General features: G+C 46.2%; 1 protein-coding gene across 7 annotated transcripts in view; it reads left to right on the top strand.

The window, feature by feature from the left end:
- The first annotated feature begins 60 nt into the window (after positions 1-60).
- Positions 61-18,470, top strand: part of LOC114709178 (uncharacterized protein DDB_G0290685-like) — a 43,869-nt gene continuing 25,459 nt past the window's right edge. For 6 of the 7 annotated variants that reach the window (XM_028892862.2, XM_037208212.1, XM_028892858.2 and 3 more), the window contains exons 1-2: positions 61-2,358; positions 7,499-7,691. In XM_028892862.2, coding sequence (XP_028748695.1) covers positions 109-1,848 — 1,740 coding nt within the window. In that variant the 5' untranslated portion in view covers positions 61-108 and the 3' untranslated portion in view covers positions 1,849-2,358; positions 7,499-7,691. The remainder of the gene's footprint in view (positions 2,359-7,498; positions 7,692-18,470) is intronic. The other variant, XM_037208218.1, reaches the window with a different exon arrangement.

Here is an 18,470-nt window from a genome sequence, read left to right as displayed (position 1 = left end):
TGGGCGGGACGGGGAGTCTGGAGGGGGCGAGGGTGGGAGGGAGGGCTGGGTAAGGGGGAATGGGGCTCCCGAGTGGGTCAGCGGGGCTAGGGCCGAGGGCAGGCGGCAATGTCTGTGGAGAAAGAGGTTCCGTTCAAGGCTTCACACCCGAGCGCCAAAGTGCGGAGTAAGCAGTTTAGGGGCCCGCGGGGACGCAGTAAGGCCCGGGCACGGGGCGCTCGGAGCAAGGCCAAGGCCCCCGTCCACAGGCGATCGCCACCAGAGCCGCTCTGCAAGAAGGCGCCAGTACGAGAGAAGGAGAAGGTGTGGGCGCCCTGGAACGGGCTCGTCGTGATTGGAAAGAGAGTGGAACTCTTGGACAGAAACCTGCAAAAGTCCAAACTGTGGGACCCCAAGTTGGAATCTGAGAACTGGAAGCTGGAAGTTGTGGGGAAGAAGATCTCGAAAGAGAGATCGACACAAAGGGTGGACACAAAGCTCCCGAACAATGGAAGAAGGACATCACAGGCTCCAGCAAGTCTGGAGGAGGACAGCTCAGAGATTTGGAGACAGCAAGAGAACAGACTCAAAACCGGATCTGTATCTAAGAGTGCAGAGATGACAGAGTCTGAAGAAAGGTTGAAGTCTAAGGACAAGTTGAGGACCAGTGGAGGGGACTTGAGGTCCAGAGGGGATCAACTGAGGCAGAGTGAGGAGTTGGAGACAAGTGGAGAGAACTTGATGCACAAGAGAGAGAAACGGCTTTCCTCAGGAGAGAAGCGGAGGTCTGTTGTAGAGAAAACAGACAGTAAGGAGAAACGAGGGTCCATCAGAAAGAAGGCCTCCGACAGTGGAGAGAAACGGGGTTCCATCAGAGAGAAGGCCTCCGACAGTGGGGAGAAACGGGGTTCCATCAGAGAGAAGGCGTCGGACAGCGGAGAGAAACGGGGATCCATCAGAGAGAAGGCCTCCGACGGTGGAGAGAAACGAGGATCCCTCAGAGAGAAGGCCTCCGACGGTGGAGAGAAACGGGGATCCCTCGGAGAGAAGGCCTCCGACGGTGGAGAGAAACGGGGGTCCATCAGAAAGAAGGCCTCAGACAGTGGAGAGAAACGAGGGTCCATCAGAAAGAAGGCCTCAGACAGTGGAGAGAAACGGGGATCCCTCAGAGAGAAGGTCTCAGACAGTGGAGAGAAACGAGGGTCCCTCAGAGAGAAGGCCTCCGACAGTGGAGAGAAACGGGGATCCCTCAGAGAGAAGGTCTCTGACAGTGGAGAGAAACGGGGATCCCTCAGAGAGAAGGTCTCAGACAGTGGAGAGAAACGGGGATCCCTCAGAGAGAAGGTCTCAGACAGTGGAGAGAAACGGGGGTCCCTCAGAGAGAAGGTCTCAGACAGTGGAGAGAAACGGGGGTCCCTCAGAGAGAAGGTGAGGTCAAGTGATGAAAAGAGGTTGAGCAGAGAGAAATTAAGGTCCAGTGGAGAGAAGCTAAGGACTGGTAAAAATTCGAGATCCACCGAAGATCAAGTGGAGTCAAATATTGAGAAAGTACAATCCAGCGAGATGAAACTGGAAGAGCCATCACTAACGGGAAGTGCAAGTGTGGAAGAGCATTCACTAACCGGAAGTACAGCCGAAGAGGCTCCTGAAAGAGTGATAAATGTTACTGGTGATGAAAGTATGATGGAAAATATGAGTCAGGAAATGCAAATTCCTTCTGAAAGTGTAGAAGGGCGAGATGAAGGAGCAGAGAAAGGGGTGGAAATGGATAATGTCGTGGTGGATGAAATGGAAGACACTGCTGATGAATCTGTTCCTGTGGAAGAGAAAGACACAGCTGGAGAGGGCTCCCGGGAGTCAGGTGGATGAAGAATCGAATGTAAAGAAGGAGACTGGGGAAGTATTGAAAGTCAAGAGAAGCTAGAACAAAGCAAAACTTTGTGGATCCAGGGTAAATATGAGGGAGGATTCTGGACCTGAGAGGAGCATGGGGATGATCAGAATTGTGGGTGTGGAGGCCAAGCTGATACCAATGGAAAGGAAGAGTGAGAAGGAGGAAAATGGGAACACTTTAAAGGAGAAAACGGTGTGGGAATGAATGTAGTAGAAGGAAACTGCTTCAGTCTTGAAGAACCGTTGGAGAAATGAGTCAGAGTGGGCTGGGGTGGGCAGATGGACATGGTCAGGCATAGGGGATGTAGGAGGATGTAAAAAAGCAGATAAAGGATGGACACGGAGGGCTGTGGAGAAGCAGCAAACGGGTGAGGTGTCTGATGCAGACACCAGAACCCAAGGGGCTCCTGCAGTGAAACAAACGGGAAGAGGAGTGACAAATTAAAGTGAAGGAACCAAGAAGCCACTTCCTGCCACGGCATTTAGGTTGGTTGATATTTCTATACAGCCCATGCAACCAGTTTTACCATCTGTTTTGACAGCCCTCTTACAAGAGCCCTATGTATCTGGACCAAACTCATTCTCACTAGTAACTAATTCCTTTTTCACGGGTTCACTTCATCCTCACATCAGATTTGAATGCCCAAACTTAATGTAAAGGTATTCTATATGTTCCTAAATATTTCCATCTTTTGCTTTGCTTTTTCTTTTTTTCTGGCTTTTCAAGACAGGGTTTCTCTGTGTAGCCCTGGCCATCCTGGAACTCACTCTGTAGCCCAGGCTGGCCTCAAACTCACAGAGATCTGCCTGCCTCTGCCCCCCTAGTGCTGGGATCGAAGGCATGCGCCACCACTACCTGGCCCATCTTTCACTTTTAATTATCCATCTGATCACACTGTGTGTGTGTGTGTGTGTGTGTGTGTGTGTGTGTTGATGACGATGATTATGATGATCTAGATATGTTCCCTTGGCTTGCCTGGAACAGGCTGGCCTCTCAGATACAAAAATCTACCTGTCTTTGCCTCCCAAGTACTAGAATATTTGTTTCTTTTTTGAACCGGGGCTTCCTCTTAGCCCTGGCTGACATCAGAAGCTCAATCCTCCTGAGTGTTGGTAATAGAGGCTTGTACTACTTGACTTCAGCCTTTTATATCTTATCCTCAATCTACCCTCTTCCTAAGGAGCAGAAAAGGCCTCGAGTATCTATTGTCAAGACTCCATTATAGGGCTGGAAAGTTGGCTCAGTGGGTAAGAGCACTTATTGTTCTTACAAAAGACCCTGTTCTATTCCCAGCACTCACATGGCGGCTCACCACCACCTCGGGCACTAAGCACACATATGGTGCACAGACAAAGACACATTAAAAAAAAGAAGACTCCATTATCAAGATAGGTTCTTATGTCTTGATGGTAGAGGTTGTAGAATGATTAGGACAGGAGGAATATTTCACCAAGCCTGGCTTTGGTGGCACATACCTTTATTCCCAGAACTCAGGAGGCAGAAGCAGGCAGATCTCTTGAGTTCTAGGCCAGCATGGTCTACAGAGTGAGTTCTAGGACAGCTAGAACTACATAATAGAGAGACTCTGTCTCCAAAATCTTTTTTTCACCCCCATTTCTCCTCTGGTTATTTTTTTTAAAAGCACAATTTCTGAATATCAATTTCATATTATAAGTGTGATAAGCATATGCTAGCCTCATGTCTTTTGTCGTTATTGGTGGTGGTGGTATGGTGTGTGTGTGTGTGTGTGTGTGTGTGTGTATGTGTTGAGACAGAGTCTTATGTAGCCCAGGCTGGCTTCAAATTCTGGAACTCAATATGTGGTCAACAATGATCTTGAACTTCTGATCTTCCACCTCCAGAGTGCTGAGATGGCAGGTGTGAGCCCTGCATTCAGTTTGTGTGGTGCTGAGGATGGAACCTGGGCCTTTGTTCATGTTCGGCAAGCACTCTGCCAACCCTGATACATCTCCAGCCTTCGTGTATGATTGACAAGGTCTCAGTCTGTAGCCCAAATTTGCCTACAAGTCTCAGTGCAACCCAGGCTGGCCTCAAACACGCTTCTGTCTCAGCTAGGATTACTCGGCTGCCTTATGCTTTTTCCTGAAGTTTCTTCTTTATTGCCTCGATTTCAATTTTCAAATCTTGAACTGTTTCCTTCATCTGTTTAATTACTTTTTCTTGGCTTTCTTTGATTTCTTCCAATTTTTGGTTTGTTTTTTCTTCCATTTCTTTAAGGAAATTTTTTATTTCCTCTTTAAGGGAGTTTTTCATTTCCTCTTTAAGGGCCTCTATCATCTTCTTAAAGTCATTTTTAGGATTGATTTCTTCTGCTTCTTCTATCTTGGTATGTTCAGGTCTTGCAGGTGTAGAATCACTAGGTTCTGATGTTGTCATATAGGTCTTTATGTTGTTGCCTGTATCTTTGCACTGGCGTCTACTCATCTCTTCCTCTGCTCTGTGCAGGTGGTGTCTGTGTCTGAAGGTGCCTCTCTTGTTCTAATTGATAGTCTTGGTCGAATCAGTGCTGTTGGGCTCTGTTTCTCCGGGAGCAGCTTAGTCCAATCCGTGTTAGTGGGTTCTGTCTCAGGGAGCAGTTGTTCCCAGTTGGTGCAGGGTGTGCTTGTGGTTTCAGTGGTTGTTGGGTTCACAAGGGCTGGGTTTTTGGGTTTTTTTGGTGAGGGAGCAGGGAAAGGTAGCTGCCTGGTCCCTGGAGCTCTGATGGCTGGGGCCTAGGGGCTAGAGACCTGGTCTGCCGGTCCAGAGATGAGGCCTTACCTGTTCCCAGTAAGTAGGGTGGGCTTATGATTCTGGTACTCTGGTTCGGTGGCTGGACGGCTCCTTCTCTTATGTTCTCAGGTCGCTCGTCCACGCCTCAGCTGATCTTATTTCCTCAGACTGCAGGCTGCAGCCTTCTGAAACCTCTCCCGAATGGTCTCAGCAGAACAGGTTGATCAGTAGGGCAATCTCACCAGCACCTCCAAGGTGTTGGGCCTCGCAGGATCGGCAGCTGGGCCCTGGGTTGGCCCCAGGCACAGTGTTTAGTCCCACGGAGATGGCTTCATCCCTGAGTGCTAGGATTAAAGGCGTCCCTGCTCCAAGCTCTTAATCTCCATGTCCTCCCACTCCTCAGCTGTCTTTCGCCTCTCTATGAAATCCTCACCCGAAAGGGAGCTCTCCCTGAGTTTCTCCTGTCTTTTTGCCTAGCTCTCCCCACAGGAGTCCAAAAGATTCTTGAGCCCTTTGTTATATTTGTGTGCACACGGTTAGCCCTAAGATGGTTTCCCCAGTCCTCCCCTCCCTATGTTGGTCAGTTGCATCGTCTGATAGCTTCCAGAGAAGGTGACCCATTGTGCCAGTCCACCCACCACCACTCCAGAATCTCACTGTGTTGCTCAGCCTGTCTCAATCTCCAGTTTTCCTGCTTTAGCCCCTGAGTGTCAGACTTACAAACCACAGCATGCCTGTGGTAGTTGTTAATCATCTGTCTGAGTCAGGCGGTGGTGGCGCACGCCTTTAATCCCAGCACTCAGGAGGCAGAGCCAGGCGGATCTTTGTGAGTTCGAGGCCATCCTGGTCTACAGAGTGAGATCCAGGAAAGGCACAAACTTACAGAGAAACCCTGTCTTGAAAAACAAACAAACAAACAAACAAAAATCATCTGTCTCCTCTAGCATGTAAGCTCCATGGGAACAGAAATGTATATCTGTGTGGGCGCAGCCCTCATCCTGGCACATAGTAGACAGTTAAGCATGTATTCCTGGAATGAACATATTGCATTCATTGACTTTACTTACCATTTACCATCAAGGGATAAATCATTGCAATAATTTCCCTGCGTGTTAGACTGTCTCACGGCTCTGTGGAGTCGCAGGTGTCTCTTCCGTACTTGAAGCTGAGCTTTGTCTGAGCACAGGACATGCACTCAGCAGCTTGAAGATGTGCTTTGTTTTCCTCCAGCCTGGCGACTGGGACACCAGATCTATCTTTATGCTGGAGCCAGTTGCACAGCAAGCCATTCTGTGGCTATGGCCTGTTTTCTGCTCTCTTTCCCTGATATTTCTGCCTTTCCCTTGATCCGAAGCTGATTGGTTGCTCCTCCCTCCATTTTCTGAGAACTCTGATCCCGTAGTTGGACAATAAAGTAGAGACAGTGGAAATGGGTAGAGTTGTAAAGATAAGCTTCTGATGACTCAAGTCTACTAACAGAATCTTTTTTATGTACTCATTTAGACATTTTTTAAAAGATTTATTTATTACGTATACAGTGTTCTGTCTGTATATCTGCCTGCCTGCAGGCCAGAAGAGGGCACCTGATCTCATGTATGGATGGGAACCACTATGTGGTTGCTGGGAATTGAACTCAGGACCTCTGGAAGAGCAGTCAGTGCTCTTAACCACTGAGCCATCTCTCCAGCCCCTCATTTGAAACTTTTAAAAGAGTTTTATTTTTACATGTGTGAGTGTTTTGCTTGTGTGTATGTATGCGCAGCACATGGGTGCTGTGCCCACAGAAGCCAGGGAGAGAGTGAGAGAGTGTTGGACCCTTTGCAATTAGAGCTCTAGAGTTAGAGTTACAGAAGATTGTGTGAGCCAGGTCCTCTGCAAAATCAACAAGCGCTCTTAACCACTGAGTCATCTCTCCAGCACTCCATTTTTTTTTTTTTTTAAGGCAGGGTCTCGCTATATGCCTTAAGCTGGTCTTGAACTTGTTATGTAGCCCCAAGTGTCCTCAACCCCCCCCCCCCCCTTTTAAGGTTTTTTGAGACAGGGTTTCTCTGTGTAATGTTGGAGACTGTCCTGGAACTCATTCTGTAGACCAGGCTGGCCTCGAACTCATAGAGATTCACCTGCCTCTGCCTCTTGAGTACTGGGATTAAAGTCAGGTGCCAGCACTGCCCGGCTGACCTCAGCCTCTTGATCCTGTCTCAGTCTCCTAAATGTGGGGATTACAAATGGGCATGGCCATGGCTGCCTTTCTTTGGTCATAAGATCTCGTTGCAAGTGAATGATACTGATAACATTTTCTGGCTTCTTGTTATGAGCAGTTATGATGAATAGGTACATGCCAAGCACTATGCATGTTCTCTATCCTTTAACCCTTTACTCGGTTCTTTGCAACAGGAACTGTTCCTCTACCAAGTCTACCAACTCAAAACTGCCAAAGCCAGGCTGTAACTCAGACAACCTGACTTCAGAGCCACCCTACTTGGCTGTACATTGGTCTCCATTGTTTCTGGACTAGCTGACCTGGTTTCCTAGTCCACCACAGCAAGCTCTGCTTGGGGTAGGGGAGAAGCTAATACACAGCCCTTCCATTCACTCAGGGAAACTTGAGAAAAAGCACTTCAGTGGCATGTGTGTAAGGACATAAATTCAGGGGCTGCAGATACGGCTCAACCTTTAAGAGCACTGATTGCTCTTCCAGGGGACTAGGGTTCAAGTTCCGCACCCACATGGTGGCTCACAACCATCTGAAATTCCAGTTCTGATGCCCTCTTCTGACACCCTTGGGCACTGCACAAACGTGGTGTACAGATACACATGCAGATGAAACACTCATATACATAAAAAAATCTTAAAAAAACCATAAATGCAAAAAGTAATGTTTATTTTCTTCCCTAGACCTATGTCTACCTGAGACCATCATTTGAAGATTCCTCTGGTGACTCTCTGTGAGCTGAGGTATTGTCATCTCTTTAAAAGACACTTTCTTGGGCACAAGATCAAGACAGCATTTGCCCTTGTATGGGAAATGAACAACACATCAGGATATACAGATTCTGACCAAATTATCAGCTTTCTGTTATTTGGCTGGGTAAGTTCTTAACCTGAGACATCAGATGCATTCCACCAAGACCACAGACACCAGTGAAGATAGATCAAGTTACTATGACAAATGCCAGCTGCCTTGTAAGTGAAGATGTGTCAAACTTTCTAGATAGCTAGAAGGTTTGTTTATTTGTTCTTACTCTGTAGCTCAGGCTGGCCTAGAACTGCTGTGTAGACTAGCCTGGCCTTGACCTGCTTCTGCCTTCAACATGCTAGAATTAAAGGTGTGAATTGCTGTATCAGCCCCCATTTTAATTTGAAAGTTCTTGCTATGTTCTCTAGGTTGGCACTGAACTTAGGATTCCCTCAGATTCCCAAGTGGCTGAGGTAACAGGCCCACAAAACCTCACCTGTCTGGGTTTTGTGTGTTGACTAACCTTTTCTGCTATGGCTAACCAAAATGCACACATTTCTGGGAGTTAAGGGTTTCTGAGTGGATTTTATGTGTTGCTGTTACCCCCTTTTTTTTTTTGTCTTTGTATATTTCCAGTAGTCTGTGTTCCTTTTCTTTTCCTTTTAGTTTGTTTGTTTGTTTTCAAGACAAGATCTCATTATGTAGCTCTGACCATCCTGGAGCTCACTATGTAAACCAGGCTGGCCTTGAACTCAGAGAGATCCACTTGTCTCTGCCACTTGAGTGCTGGGATTAAAGGTGTTCACCACTATGCCCACCTAGATCTGTTTTTCTTATAACAGGATTTTGAAAGTATTATTATTATTATTATTATTATTATTATTATTATTATTATTTTGGCTTTTGTTTCAATGGCCTAATTCATTCAGCAAGCACTGAACACTTATTATATCCAGGCTGGAAATGGAGGGGAAAACAAGACCAGGTCCTTGTTCTTTATGTCTTTTCTCATACTGGGACAGATATATCAGCAAGTACATTCCAAGGAATGATGAGATGGATTTAAAAAGGCTGGGCAGGCCCAACTGCAGAAGCAAGTTAGTAATGAATCAGGAAATGCCCTATAGTAGAGATTGGGGCTGGATTTACAAAGGTAAGAAGGGCCAGGTGCAGTGGCGCACGCCTTTAATCCCAGCACTCAGGAGGCAGAGGCAGGCAGATCTCTGTGAGTTCAAGATCAACCTGGTCTACTTGGAGAATTCTAAGCCATCCAGGGCTATATAATCAGACTGAAAAAAAAAAGTAATAAAGAAAGAGAAGAAGAGTTAGAAGGAACAGGGACCAAACAAGTGAACATGGAGGACAAATTTTAACAGAAAGAGCCCTGAGGGCCATGATGGGAAACTGAATGGCTAAAGTAGGAAGAGTAAAGCAGGAAGTCCAGGCTAATCAGATGTGAGCATGGGAAGAGCCTTGATGAAGGAATTCAGACTTTGTTCTGTAGGTTATAGGGAGAGTGACATCAGATCTGTATTTCACTTATGTAAATGACTAAGCCAAGAGATGGAATCACCTAGGCCTAGGTGAGGGGGCACCTAAGCAAGAGATATGATGTCAGATAATTGTAATAGTTCAGGGTGGAGAGAGAAGGCTATGAACTAAAGCAAAGAGTGGGAATAAAGAGAAAAGAGGTTTTTGGCAGGTTTAGAAATCCTTTTCAAAGCTGGGTGGTGGTGGTGGCGGCAGTGGCGGTGGAGGCGGCCCACACCTTTAATCCCAGTACTCAGGGGGCAGAGGCAGGCAGGTCTCTGAGTTCTAGGCCAGCCTGGTCTACAGCGAGTTCCAGGACAACCAGGGCTACACAGAGAAACCCTGTCTCTAAAAAACATCCTGTTCAAGCAAGAGTTGCTCATTCATTGTGACTAAGTGGTGAGAAAGGAGGCGCCCAATCACAGCCAGCGCTGGCTGGGTGTACTTGGGGGCTTCCTTGGCAATGGGTTCTTCACCTTTGTCACTTAATCCCCAAATGGCCTTCTGGGAGGGATTGTGAGCCGGGAGTAGCTCAGCAGTAAGTTTTTAACATCTACTCATTAGTGTATGTGTGAGGTGTGGGTGTGTACCATGGCACATTGTATGGCTGTCAGAAGACAGCTCCTGGGAGTAGAGTCTTGCTTTACACCTTACTGAAGCAGGCTCCTTGTGGTTTCTGCTTCTCATCTCTCTTTAGGAGTGCTGGGATTACAGATGCATGCTGCTGTTTCCAGCTTTATTTTGTTGTTTTTAATATGGGTTCTGGGATTCGAACTCAGTTTGTCAGGCTTGCACAGCAGATGCTTTTATCCACAGAGCCATCTCACTAGCCAGGAACTGTCTTATTATGTGAGTTTTATAGGTCATAAAAATTGAAGATAGCTGAGCTGTATTTGCTCACGCCTTTAATCCCAGCACTCAGAAGGCAGAGGCAGGCGGATCTCTGTGAGTTTGAGGCCAGCCTGGGCTACAGTGTGAGTTCCAGGACAGGCTCCAAAGCTACACAGAGAAACTCTGCCTTGAACCGCACCACCCCTCAAAAAAAAAAATTGAAGATAGAGTGCTCAACCTAAGTGACCTTGCTAGTTTGTGCTGATGGTAGGTATTGGAGATTGGTTTGAACCCAGGGGGATCAGCATTCACTCTCACTATGTTGTAGCTTCACCAGCTGACCGATTGATTACCACTGTCAAGTAATTGGAAGTCAGGTCATGTCCCTGGGAAGCAATTGATAAAAACTGTGTGGTGGAGCATGCCTGTAATCCCAGCGCTTAGGAACTGAAGGGAGGATGAGCAGGAGTTTAAAGTCATCCTTGGACAGGTCTAGCCTGGCCTATATGAGACCTTGTCTCAAACAAACAAACAACAACAATAAAACAGGAAGCAGAAGAAAAGGAAGAGAACACATCCGTAACACTTAATTTGGTAGATTTAGGCCTAGAACCTCTTGCTGCTCCGAAAGCACACAGTCAAGCCCTGTGCACTATTTCAAGCCATAGGCATGTTATATTGGGCTCATTTTTGGAACTAATGAACTTTAAAAAAATTTGAGATTCACAATAAAATCTAGGTTTCTATATTTTCCTGAAAAACTGAGACTAAGACGGGCAGCAGTAGTGCATGTCCTTAATCCCAGCACTCGGGAGGCAGAGCCAGGCAGATCTCTGTGAGTTCGAGGCCAGCCTGGGCTACAGAGTGAGATCCAGGACAGCCAGGACTACACAAAGAAACCCTGTCTCCAAAAAAAAAAAAAAAAAAGAAAGAAAGAAAGAAAAAGAAAAAGAAAGAAAGAGAGAGAAAGAAAGAAAGAAAGAAAAGAAAAGAAAAGAAAAGAAAAGAAAAATTGAGACTATCTGGCCACACTAGACCCACACAGCAAACATAGACACCTGTCTGATTCCTTTACCTAGGGCCAGTGTGCCTTCATCAGCCAGAGTGCTCCCAGCCTGCCTGGGGGTCCCTGCCAGGGCAGGGCCTGTTTGCACCTCTTGTTCCTCTGTGAGGGAACCACTCAGCTTGCATTTGATGCTAGTCTGTGCTTTAATCCATGTAGGGCCCAGGCCTCCCCTGCTGTCTAAACATCCCTTTGAGTTTGAGGGGGTGTGAGATATAATAGGTGTTTTGTTTGCTTTTTTCTTCATGCTGTGAGAATTTAAAGAAACAAAAACAAAAATAAAACCTGACACTTCAGTACTTACCATGCTTGAGCCCATAGGGAGGAGGGTTATGTACAGTTGTTGCAAGACAAAGGTCATAGTTCCTGAGATCAGCACTGATCAAATGCAACATAGGCCAGACATGGTGGTGCACAATTTTAGTCCCTGCCCTCAGGAGACAGAGGCAGGTAGGTTTCTATGGGTTTGAAGTCAGCCTGGCCTACATAGCCAGTTTCAGGTCAGCCAGGGCTACACAGTGAGACCCTGTCTAGAAAAACAAAAAAATTCTTTTAATTTGTAATATAGCTGTAAAGACCCACAGAGATTTCCTAATGAGAACATCCTCAGGGTCCAAGAATCTGAGCTTTCTTTACCTAGCAAGGCTGCATAAGGGGATCATTGAACCACAGGTGTGGTTACCAGGTGTTTGGAAGGATCTACACTTAGCTGTGCGGTGTGCTTTTCTAGCAAGGGGGAGGTCTTTTGCCCCACCCCTTGGCATTGTTATAAGAAGCCCTTTTGAAGAGACAGAAGGAACCAGTGGATTTTGATCCAGGCCCTCCTGAAGCTATCCTGTGTTTCTGTCTGTCCTCTCTGCTATCTTTCTATCTAAAAGTTTCTTATTCCTCTCTCCTCCTCACAGGAACCCTTTAAAAGGTGGGAGCTGGCCTCCCACAGATAGCAACATAGTGGTCCATGTCTCTAATCCCTTCAGACTGAGGCTGAGGCAGGAGAATCACTCCGAGTTTGAGAACAGCCTGGTATATCTAGGGAGACCCTGTTTTAAAATACCAAAAAATTAAAAGAAACAAAGCCATCAATATATCTAGACGGTAGAAAATGGCAAAAGTAAGGACTTGATATGCAAGTTTTGGTGGGTTTTGTTATTTTGTGAAGAACCATGCACTTAGACTTTGAGCTGTATACTTTGGCTGCTTTATAAGGAAGTCTTTAGGGAAACATGTGGATATATGCATTCGATTGTATGTGTGCCACAGTTCAGAGAGCCAGACATTTTCTCCAGAGATCCAATTTCAGGACATTTTTAGAAAGTTTTAAATTTACTCAAGGTTGGCAACATGTTCCTGCACCACTGAGAGGAAGTGGAAGAGCGAGGTTGGCAAATTAGATACTTTATTATCAAGTTATCTTTTAATTTTTCAATCCACTCTAATCGGTTCTTTTTTCCCAAGACAGGGTTTCTCTGTGTAGTTTTGGTACCTGCCCTGGATCTCACTCTGTAGCCCAGGCTGGCCTCAAATTCACAGAGATCCGCCTGCCTCTGCCTCCTGAGTGCTGGAATTAAAGGCGTGCGCCACCACTGCCTGGCTCAAGTTCTTTTTTAAATTTACTTTTATTGGGGGCTGGAGAGATGGCCCAGCAGTTAAGAGCACTGGCTACTCTTCCAGAGGTCCCGGGTTCAATTCCCAGCACCCACATGACAGCTCACAACTGTCTGTAATTCCAGTTCCAGGGGATCTGACACCCTCACACCAATGCACATAAAATAAAGTTTGAAAAAATTCTTTAAAAATTTTTACTTTTATTTTACTTTATGTGTATGAGTGTTTTGCCTGCATATATGTCTGTGTATCATGAGCATGTCTGGTGCCCTCAGAGGTCAGAAAAGGGCATTAGATTCCCTGGAACTGGAGTTGCAGATGTTTGTGAGCCACAATATGGGAGCTGGGTACCCGACCTGGTTCCTCTGCAAGGGCAACAGGTGCTCTTAACCATTTCTCCAGCCCCTCATTATCAAGTATTTTATTTATTCATTTTACTTTTTCTGGCCTCTTATTTCTCTTTTCTTTTCCTTTATCTTTTTAAAAAATGCTTTGATCATACACCAACTGCAGTTTCCCTCCCTCCACTCCTTCCAGTCCCCACCCTCCCCCAGATCCACTGCTCCGTTTCCTTTCAGAAAAAGAGCAGGCCTCTCTGGGATATCAACAAGTTATGGCATGGCAAAACAAGTTACAATGAGGCTAGGCACAAACCCTCCTATCAAGGCAGGTCGAGGCAACCCAGTAGGAGGAAAAGGGTCCCAAGTGCCAGCCAAAGCTATATAAAGATGCCATGCCACAAACAAACAAACAAACAGAGCCCAGCAGCTAGCCTGGATGATGGGAAGGAGGAGGTCTCCTGATGAGACAGGGAGCAGAAGAGGGACATAGTGGAGCAGCCAAGGGCCTGTTTGGGGCAGTTGCTTCTTCCAGGCCGAGGAACGAGGGCAGAGCATCGGTGGGGCGCGTGCCCAGGCCCACGGAGGGAGCCTAAGGAGTCATGGCGTTATCTGTTGTTCCCACCTCCCTGGGTGCACATGTGGTATGCTGGAGGGAATCTCTTTAGTGACCCACTTGTGTGAACCACCAGGCTGCACGAGAGCTGGGCTCTTTGTGTCGACTTCATCAAGGATTTGTAATGCTTTAACTGTCAAGGATCATAATTATTATATTACAGTCCTGTCCTTCATTTTGTTATTATTGAGGTGGAATTCACGTAACATATAATTAGCCATTTTTAAAGTTACAGTCCAGTGGCATTTAGGGCATTCACTATATTGTGAAACCAGTGCCTCTCAGCTTTCAAAATGTGTCTCAAACTCTAGTTCAAAATGAAAGCCCTGCTCTTCTGTTTTAGTTTTTATTTATTTTGCAGTTTTAGGATTGAACCCAAGGCATCACACATGCTAGGCAGGTGCTCAACCATGCAGTACCTCCCCAGCCCCATGTTTTTCTTTTTTAAAAAAATATTTTTAGGGGGCTGGAGAGATGGCTCAGAGGTTAAGAGCACTGACTGCTCTTCCAGGGGTCCTGAGTTCAATTCCCAGCAACCACATGGTGGCTCACAACCATCTGTAGTGAGATCTGGTGCCCTCTTCTGGCCTGCAGTCATATATGCTGTATACATAATAAATAAATCTTTAAAAAAAATATTTTTAAATGTATTATTAGTGTGTATGTGTACACATGTGGAAATGGGGGCATATGTGTGCCACAGCCTGTGTTTGTCATGGCACACATGTGGAAGTCAGGACAACTCAATTCTCCCGCCCACTATGGGTTCCAGGGATCCAGAGATGGAATTCAGGTTCTCAGGCTTGCACAGCTAGAGCTTTTAACTGATGAGCTATCACTTCAGCTCCCTCATGCTGCCACTCTTTTTTTTTTTTTTTTTAGACAGGAGCTCATCATGTAACTCTGGCTGGCCTAGAACTCACTGTGTAGACCAAGCTGGCCTGAAACTAACAGACATCTACCTGCTTCAGCCTCCCAAGTACAGGGATTAAAGGCGAGTGCCACCAGCCAACACTCTTGAAATAGGATCCCTCCTCCCAGTCTGTCTTTGTTCTTTCCATTTCCAGCTGTTGTGCCATGGTTCATCTGTGTGCTGATTCAGCAGACACTGATCCAGCACCCACACCTGGGAACTATGGTAGGTAGTTCCTAAGGACACAAGAATGACAATGTCACGAAGCTTGTAGGGTTTTAGACACTGAGCACATAATTGACAGCAAGTTAAATTATGGACTATGCCTGTAGGCAAAAGATGCTTTGGGGACGAGGATGCAGCTCAGGTGATAGAGCGCTTGCCCAGCATACATGAAGCCCCGGGTTTGATCCCCAGCCCTCGTTAACCAGCTGCGGTAGGTATGCATGTAATCTCAGCAATTTAGGAGGTGGGGGCAGGAGTATGAGGGGGTTAAGGTCATATTTGGCCTTATAGCAAGTTCAAGGTCAGCCTGAGATACATGAAACCCTGGGAAAGGAGGAAGGAAAGGAACAAGGAAGGAAGGAGAAAGAAGGAAATTGTGTCAAATACTTGTGAAAGCCAGTGAAATGGCTCAGCAGATAAAGGTTTTGTTGTGGGGTATTCACCAGAGAAGACTGCTTGGACATGGGTCTAAGCCAATAGAAAGTCTTTATTAGCCAGCGACTACACTAGGTGTTAGGGATCCCAGGGTAGCCCCCAAGCCATTCTTAGGGTGAATTTTTAAGCACACAAACCATGTCCTGGGTTGACATACTCCAGTTAACAACAACAGTTAACCAGAAGCAGAACTACAGAAGCTAAAAAGCAAGATGAGTACATTGAGAGACGTCCCCAGAACTATAGACTTTGATAGATTGGGTCTTTACGTTTTGGCAGGTGGTGCTGTCTGTGTGCTGAGTTTTACAGCTTGGAAGGTATTTCCACCATGGAGTCAGTTGTGCTAAGGTCTTGTGGCCTACTAAGGTCTGGGGCCCTGTTACAGTTTTATTTCCAAGACCCACATGGTAGGAGAGAATTGATTTCTATAAACCATAGCTCCAGATAGCAGTGAGCCCTCCATGTACCTTTCCTCCAAATGCCAATAGGTAAATAATGGAATGGAATTTATTTTATTCTTTAGATTTATTTTATTTTATGTGTTTGAGTATTTTGCCTGCGTTATGCTAGGCCTTGGGCTCAATCCTCAGTAAGGAAAGGGTGGGGGTCGGATTGTGAACAAGGGAGCTGCAATTCTTCTAGAACAGTGGCTGTTTCTTTTTCAGGGACACTGGGGAGAAAGATCTTCCAAGGAAACGAATGGGGCACGTGAGGGTGGAAGTAGGAAGGGGCGGGTAAAACAGCATTTTCATTTGCTGCTGGAGAACAGCTCCTGACATAAACGGCCCACAGTGCGGTCACTGTTCCCATTTTATAGATGTGGAAGTGATCCCTCCTCTCCGCGCTCCCCCATCCCCGGTCAGATTTTGCCTAACGCCACCTGGCGGGGCCTATTGTCTAAGGCCTGGTGAAGGTGGGAAGCGTGTTGTCCAACAGACTACAGGCGAGCCCGGTGCGCCCAGCTTCTCGCCAGCCGCGGGTGTGATCGCAGTCGTCCAGCAGAGAGCGCTGCGGAACCGTCTTGGCTCCGGGTTGCTGTGCTCTGGTCCCTACCCCACCACAGCTACTGAGACTCTAGTACTCCTGACCCAGCAAGCTCTCGGCGCCCCAGGGCCTTTTCTTGCTCACTAGTGCCCTCTTATGTTTTCCTAGCTGCTTGTTTCTTAATCAAACTATGGAATAACAAACCACAGCGAGTTACCTCGAACAGTGAGCCGGTGACCACACACACATGGACCTGCCTCATCCCCGTGCCCAGTCCCCACACAAGGGGCCGCACCAGCCGCCAGCTGTGCCATGGCTGCACGTCCCTCATGTAGGCACGATCTTGGGTTTCTTCAGCAGGATGACCTGGCAGCAGCTGCACCCCACCCACAGCTGGTTTCGCTTTCCTAATGTTAAAAGTGCCTCTAACTGAAGGAGGGTGGCGGAACAGGTTTAGCATTTTCCTTATTATTATTATTATTATTTTTACATATACTCATTTGTTTAAGATTTCTTCTTTCTGGTGAGTTCCTCCCCTTTCTCTCAAAAGATGCCCAGAACTGTTCTCTTTGGCATTTGTCCAAAGTCCAGGTTATAACAGCTTTCAGCTAGTTTAATTTTAACCATAAAACCGTCTTTTGGAATAATTACTTTTTAATCTGGAAAGAGCCAGTTTGATACAAGACCATAAAAACCTCCTGCTCAGAGTTAACAGATGCAGAGTTAAGTTCTTTGACTGCTAATATGTCTCTTAAGGGAGGGAGCTGACTGGGGGGGGTAGGGATTAAAATAGAAATTGTAATAAATTGATCTGGTTGAACTGTTTCAATATCTGCTTTAATCAACTTAATGAACTTGGTGTCTAAGGAGAACAGGCTGGAGAGAATGAGGGGAAAATGTGAAGACCCTTGTGCTGTTTAGAGCAGCAGGTGGCAAAGAATGACCTCTTCCCAGAGCCGTCCTATGCACAACCAGGTGCCCTCTGATTTCTGGGACAGTCTCTATTTCTCAGACAGAAGACACAATGACCATTGTCAGATCACCCCTCAGTTGTCAATTCTAAAAATGTTTTCACCTAAGAGACCTGTCGGCCACCATAGGCCTTTTCTCCTTAGGAGTGGCGTGGAGAGGGCAGGCTGGCAGAAATGGAATACTTTCGATTCCACTTCTCTTATGACTCCAGTCCTTTGTAATAATTACTTGTGTATAAAACCTTAAAGGATTTTTGATGTTTCACGAAGAAATCAGTCTTCCTTTTTGTTGTTGAGGTGGCAAACTTTTTATTTGGCAATAAAAAAAAAATCAAAGATGAGAATGAGAAGAAAACAAGGTGTGTGTGGTGGAGAACAGTCCAGAAAAAGTGCTGGTCTTGCTGAGGCAAACGAGCTTGGGAGAGCATTACTTTGTAGAATTCATCTTGTTGGCTCCTGCTGGGCTTGCTTGTGTCCGGGGCTCTGCTGGAGCAGTGGGTAGGAGGGAGAGGAAACCAGAATAAATCCGAGCAGCTCTTTACAGTGCAATTCTTGAAAGAAAATCAGGGGTCTGGCAATCCAACTGGAGATGAGCCTTTTGGGATCATCTTGGGCAGCTTGGTGGCAAGTCACACGTGTGTGATCTCAGCTCAGATTAGGAGTTCAAAACCATCCTTGGCTACATAGGGAGTTTAAGGTCAGCCTGGCCTATATGAGATCCTATTTTGAAAAAAAAAAAGAAAGAAAGAAAGAAAGAAAGAAAGAAAGAAAGAAAGAAAGAAAGAAAGAAAGAAAGAAAAACCAAACAGTCCCTCCCCCACATAAGGGCTAATGCAAGAAGCCAGTGCTCAGTGCTCATTGCTGGTCTCCAGTTCTCTGAAAGACAACACCTGTAGAGGTGTTTGGACATATTTGAGTCTACACATACAGCAATCCATCCATTGACCCCTCTGACCTAAGCTGGAATAAATCAGAGCCCGGTGCTCTCCTCTAACTGAAAAAAGGATGAAATCAGAATAAATGTAAGTTTTACATCCACAGAAACGTTTGCCAGAAAGATGACCTGGAAGGAAGCAGCAGGCAGTGAACCTGGGAGTTTGACTCTGCTTCTGTTCTGTCCTTTAGTTTCTAAGACTTCCAGAGCAGACCTGCTCCCCAGGCTTTCTCCTGATACCCCTTCCGCACTCCCATCTTAGTCCAGTTGGAAGGAGGAACACAGACCCCAAATGCCTGTCTCATGGAGTCATGCCACCTTGCAGAAGGGACAAATGCTTCTCAACTGGGTCAGGAGTAGGGGTCAGGAACTTTCATGTCATTAATTCTTAGCACATCCTAATTGTTTTCCAAATCCAGTATGTAAAAGATTAGGATTTCTCTTTATCTAGGTTCTATTCTTTTAA

This window comes from Peromyscus leucopus, chromosome 1 (genome assembly GCF_004664715.2).
Source record: "Peromyscus leucopus breed LL Stock chromosome 1, UCI_PerLeu_2.1, whole genome shotgun sequence".
NCBI lineage: Eukaryota > Metazoa > Chordata > Mammalia > Rodentia > Cricetidae > Peromyscus > Peromyscus leucopus.
The sequence above is the reverse complement of the archived record's forward strand: the minus strand, read 5'-3'. Positions and strand labels throughout refer to the sequence as shown.